The sequence below is a fragment of the Triticum urartu genome, chromosome 6A (assembly GCF_056163025.1).
Source record: "Triticum urartu cultivar PI428250 chromosome 6A, HENAU_Tu73, whole genome shotgun sequence".
NCBI classification, from domain to species: Eukaryota; Viridiplantae; Streptophyta; class Magnoliopsida; order Poales; family Poaceae; genus Triticum; species Triticum urartu.
The window spans coordinates 101,829,531-101,835,469 of NC_141878.1; the positions used below are offsets into that span (position 1 = coordinate 101,829,531).

Below are 5,939 nucleotides of genomic sequence, written 5' to 3' on the forward strand. Positions count from 1 at the left end.
GGCCCAAATACTTCACTGGGAAAGAGGCTCGGGAGGCCGGAAGCTCATGGAGGATCTTGTCCAAGTTCAAGCTCCCACATCTTATGGGGACGATAGAGCTTTTCTGGAAGTTTGTGCATAATCCCGTGGCCCGACCAAAGCAATCCAGGATGGTTGCAAGGTTCGAAACATCCCCCTTTAAAGGCTTGACAAAAACCGTCGCGTCGTCCGCATAGAAGGAGGTCCGGAAGCTAGTGCCACGCCCTCTGATCCTGTGAAGAATCCCCCAGCGAGTGGCCACATTAAGAACTTGTTGGCGAGGATCAATGGCAATGACAAAGAGGAGAGGAGATAGCGGATCTCCTTGTCGAAAGCCCTTCCCGTGTTTGATGGCATTGCCGGGTATCCCATTTAGAAGGATTCTTGAGGAAGATGTCTTAAGAAGAGCGGTGATCCACTCCCTGAACTTGTTTGGGAAGCCTCTCCTTTGAAGGAGGTCGAGGATGTATTCCCACCGCACGGAGTCGAACACTTTGCGGATATCAAGCTTGAAGAGGAGGGAAGGAGTCTTGCTCTTGTGAAGCCGTCGCGCGAGATTTCACACATACATGAAGTTATCGTGGATACTTCGTCTCTTAATGAACGCGCTTTGGGCATGTGAGACAGGGTTGTTCATGAGGGGGGCGAGTCGTAGGGCAAGCACTTTGGCAATAATCTTGGCAATGGTGTGGATGAGGCTAATGGGCCTATAGTCGGTGATTCCTTCCGCCCCTTCTTTTTTGGGCAGCAAGATGACATTTGCGGAGTTTAACCAATGGATGTTTCCCACATGAAGATTTCCAAATAGATCGATGACACGCATGACATCAATTTTGATGATATGCCAACATTTTTTGAAGAATGCCCTTGTAAAACCATCCGGGTCAGGGGCTTTGTCACTAGGCATTTGTTTGATGGCATTCCACACCTCTTCTGTGGTGAAAGGGTCATCAAGGCCATGAAGATCTATTTCCTCAAATTCGAGGTTCTGCCAGTTGAAGTCCTTGGTTCGAGGACCCCTCTTCCAATGGCCTCAGTGAAGTGGTCATGAATGATTTTTCTCTTTTTGCTCGTGGTTCGTAACCCAACCGTTGTTGTGTTTGAGGCGATGGATATGGTTTTTCCTCCTTCTCGCATTCACCCTAAGGTGAAAGTATTTGGTATTAGCATCTCCCGCCTTGAGATTGCTTGAGCGGGCACATTGCTTCTTTCTTGTGCGCTCAAGGACCGCCAAGCTAATGAGCCTTCTTTTTAATCTTGCTCTTAGGTCCATCTCCTCGGCAGATAAAGTTTGTGACTCTTGAGCAACATCGAGCCTAAGGATAACCAACAGCGCAGCATGCAGGTGCAACTTGGGCTTGGAAAACAAACTTCTACTCCACTCTGTCAATCTCATGCCAACTCTCTTGAGTTTGTGAAAAATGATTTGCTAGGGCTCAATATGGCCAGTGTGCGCGGCCCAAGCATTCTCGACAACCTCAAAGAAACCCGGGATGGAACACCAAAAGTTCTCAAATTTGAAGCTCCGAGGCCTACGAGGCCCTCGATCGTCGGCGAGGAGTAAAGGGTAGTGGCCAGAGAGCGAGGAGGAGAGCACATGTAGCACATGGGTGTCAAACTAAATGTCCCAGTCGGCATTCCAAACAGATTATGAAGGAGACGCTCAGCAGCTAGCAATTTTCTTAGATCAGAAGATACTTTATTTTATCATCTCTTTTAGATCATAAGATTATTGTTTGTTTTAGAACAATTCAGATCAAGAAAGATGATGGAGAAGCCAGGGTTACAACGATCCTTTTTTTTTTTTTTGAGAATCGGATTACAACAATCAGGGCCAACAGCAGTCATGCATGCCTTGCCAAGCCACGTTGCTGGGCCATTTAAAAACCCTGGAGCTGCCACTTTTTGTTTGGCCTGGGAGCCCGAAACCACACGGTCGCACAAGGAGGCCGGTTGCTGAAATCTCAGCCCAAAATCATGGTTGTTACCCAAACAAAAAAAATAAATCATGCTGGGTTTAGTGGGGGCTCCTGTTCTGCGCCTTTAAGTGCCCGAACAGGCTGCTCGCGCCCACGCACCGCACCTCATGGGCCGGGCCACCATGCGCAGTAGAAGGAAAAATGTCTCGCGAAAAAAACACGCAAAAAATGCGGGTACAGGCACTCGGCCATGCCCCTCGCCGCTACTATACAAGAACTGTTTTTTTTTTTAAGGCATACAAGAACTGTTTTGCTAACCGCAACAGCCGGTAAGCGCTGGTTACTACAAGGAACGCGAAATGTTTAAGAACCAACGTATCCGCTCTATTTATTAGATTTGTGAATTATTTAAAAACAATTTTAAAAAGTTGATTTTTTAATGAAAAAGAGTTCATCAAATTTTGAAAAAAGTTTACAAATTTTCAAAAACAGTTAATTGATTTTTAATAAAAGTTCGGTGAATTAAAAAAAGTTCATCGATTTTCAAAAAAGTTCATTGAATTTGAAAGAAAAGTTCATCGATTGGAAAAAAGTTCACTGATTGACATTTTTTAAGCACTGGGAAATTTTGTCAATATTTCACACAGAAAAACTTCAGATTTTTTTTTTATATTTTTCAAGATTTTACTGCTCATGCAGGCTCATTTTAGCTCGAGCTGAGAATAGCTGCGTCCGCTGTTGCGTATATATACAGTTCATAGCAGACACTTCTTAGACCATGGTAGTGATCTGTATGATTCTTTTGTTCTTAAGGATATATCAGTCATCATCTTGAGCTTACATATACTGGCGCGCTTGGATGAATCGCTTGAACCAGGCGGCCAGTTTATCCACACACTGTGGACATTTATATGGCCTCATGGTCAGTTTATCCAACCTTAGAGCAACTCCAACGGACTGACCCAAACGGACGGCGCTTTTGTCCGTTTTTTGTCCGTTTGGGTCGGCCGCCCGTCCGGCGTCCGCCCTCTTTTAGATTTGGGTCGGCGGTGCACCCAACACGTCGACCCATTTCATGACCGCACGCGCTGGTTTTGCCGCTCCAACACGTGGGAAAGGTTCGCACGCTGGTTTTGGCATGGCCAGCGCTCGTTATTAAGAAGGCGCTCCCTCCATACTTTGTTCACCACCCATTCGTCTCGCCCCTTCTCACTAGCCTCGCCGCCTCTGCACCACCATGTCGATGCGCCGCCTGGGCGGTTTGGATTTTCGCGGAGTCCACGAGCGCCGCTCCGGCGCCTTCTCCTCCGAGATCTGGTTTGGCGAGAAACGCCTTGGCACCTTCGACACCGCAGAGGAGGTGGCCCGCGCGTATGACGCGGCGGCGTGGCGCCTCCTGCGGCCTCGTCGGGAGATGAATTTTCCCGACGTGTCGACGAGCCAGCGGGCGCAGGATCTCGCGCCTCTCCCGCGGCTTTTCACCGACGAGGATCGTCGTGACCACCGGAGGCGGCAGCGTCGCCTTGCCATCGCCGAGATGGACGTGGAAGCCATGGCGGTGTGGTGCGAACGCTTCCCGCAGGACATCGTCGATGAGCGCCAATTCTACAAGGAAAAGAGGACGGAGCGAGCTATCAGGAGGACAAGCGTGCGCGGAAGGAGGCCGCTCAATTGAACATGAAGCTAGGAGAAGCGTCGTCCTGGGACTCCAAGGACAAGCGGTATGCTGACGCCTACATTCAGACGTCCGAGGAGGACATTACCGAGTCAGAGTCGAAAAACGACGAGTAGTTTCTATGCTAGAACTATCTATGTATCCCTTTTCTATTAGAAAAAATAGCCGGCGGCGTCGGCGACGAAGCAGGCGGGCGAGGGTGTGTTGTTGGATGGGGAGAGGCCAATGTGCCACCGACCAGCGGGCCCGGAGAGGAGAGAGGGCGAGCACGCGCGCGCGTCCGTCTTCTGTCCGCGACGACGCAAATCCGACTCAAAATTGGGCTGGGAATGGGTCGGCAGGCGAACGAAAGTGGACGCGCGTCCGTTTGGGTTGGCGCATTGGGCCGACTTTTCTGTCCGCGCCGACCCAAACGAACGGCGGCAGACGAAACCCATTGAAGTTGCTCTTAGTGAAGTGTTTTTACTCCACTAAGATTTGGCCGGACCTAGCCGATCCTCTATACATAACGAAGGAAAATTCAAATTTGCATATTAGTCCAACCTACTTTCCCTTTAAACAACCAAAATTGGCCACATTGTCTTGACAACCGAATTTAAACAACCGGAACTTAAGGGGCGACATTAAATTAAACTTAAACTTAAAACTAGAACTGAACATAAACTAAAACTAATCTAATCTTCATCCTCATCCTTTCCATAGTAGAGATCGAGCGAATCTTGCCTCCACGTGCCACCGCCCATTTGGGTCCGAGCGGTGCCGTCGTCGCCAGAGTCTGGGAAGATGCACTGTCACTCCTCAGCGTTGAACTCCTTCTCCGCGTTGTTGTCATCGCCGCCGCCTTGCTCCTCGCCGTTGGAGGTAATGATGACCTTGTTGTCGACCGCCAGCTTCACAAAGATGGCGCCCTCTGCCTCCACGAGCTCGGGCTCGTCGATGGCCTCCACCGCGAGGCGCTCCCTCGCCTCCCGGTCCTCCCGAGCCGTCGCCGCATCCACCACCCTCGGCGTCACCGGGACGAGGTGGACGGGCGCCGTCCCAAACAGAAAATTGAGCTTCGTCATCGCGCCATGGAACCGGACCTGCCACCGGTCATATTCCAGGGCGGCGAGCTCCGTTGTGTGGAATGACCCGATCCACTTCTTCGTGTTGATCTCCCGGTCGGTGATCTCCACCACCCAAGTCCTCCACGCGTGCTGGCAGACGTCGAGGTATTTCCTCTGCGGCTGTCGCGGCGGAGCGAGGTCGGGGAAGTCTGAGATGTGGGCGGGGCCACGACGACGGCGGGGTGGCGACTCGAGGATGCGGCGCGGCAGCGCGGATTCGAGCTGTGGATCGGTAGCGAGGAGTGTCGGCCATGCAGTCCAGCCATTGGGAGGAGGGGTGGTCGGGGAACGGTGGGGGCATGCACTGGCGATGGGATGGGAGGATGAGAGGCAGAGAAGGTGGCTAGAGAGGTGTGGAATTTTACTCGGCTACCGAGTGGTGAAGGATAAATAGGAAGCTGGGGCGTGGCTGAGGATAATTTTCTTCCGCTAACGCCGATTGGGGATCGGCTAGGTGCCGGTTAAAGGAGTAAACTAACCGGTTATTGGGCATAAGTTAGAGTTTCCCTAAGCAAGCATTGCAATGTCCCCTTTGCTGAAAACCTAGTCCGGGCAGTGCCGTCATCGCTGGAGTCTGGGAAGATGCGCCGCCACTTCTCGGTGTCGAATTCCTTCTTCGCGCTGTTGTCATCGCCGCCTCCTTGCTCCTCGCCGTCGAAGGTAACGATGACCTCGTCGTCGACCGCTAGCTCCACAAAGATGGCCCCCTCTGCCTCCACGAGCTCGGGGTGCTGACGGCAGATGTCCGCCATGTATTCCTCGTCGGCGGCCTCCACCGCGAGGCGCTCCCTCGCCTCCCGGTCCTCCCGAGCCGTCGCCGCATCCACCACCCTCGGCACCACCGGGATGAGGTGGACGAGCACCGTCCCAAACAGAAAATTGAGCCTTGCCACCGCACCATGGAACCGGACCTGCCACCAGTCATATTCCAGGGCGGCGAGCTCCGCTGTGTGGAATGACCCGATCCACTTCTTCGTGTGGATCTCCCAGTCGGTGATCTCCACCACCCAAGTCCTCCACGCGCGCTGGCAGACGCCGAGGTATTTCCTCTGCGGCTGTCCCGGCGAAGCGAGGTCGAGGAAGTCCGAGATGCGGGCGGGGGGCATGATGGCGGCGGGACGGTGACTCGAGGATGCGGCGCGGATTCGAGCTGTGGATCGGGAGCGAGGAGCGTCGGCCATGCGGTCCGGCCATTGGGAGGAGGGGCGGTCAGGGAACGGC

At 52.7% G+C, this 5,939-nt stretch overlaps 1 protein-coding gene across 1 annotated transcript; it reads left to right on the plus strand.

Moving 5' to 3' along the window:
* The first annotated feature begins 3,174 nt into the window (after positions 1-3,174).
* LOC147964246 (ethylene-responsive transcription factor 13-like) lies at positions 3,175-3,612 on the plus strand. The gene has a single exon (XM_087529893.1). It carries the CDS (start codon positions 3,175-3,177, stop codon positions 3,610-3,612), a length of 438 nt encoding a protein of 145 aa, XP_087386019.1.
* Positions 3,613-5,939: the final 2,327 nt, after the last annotated feature.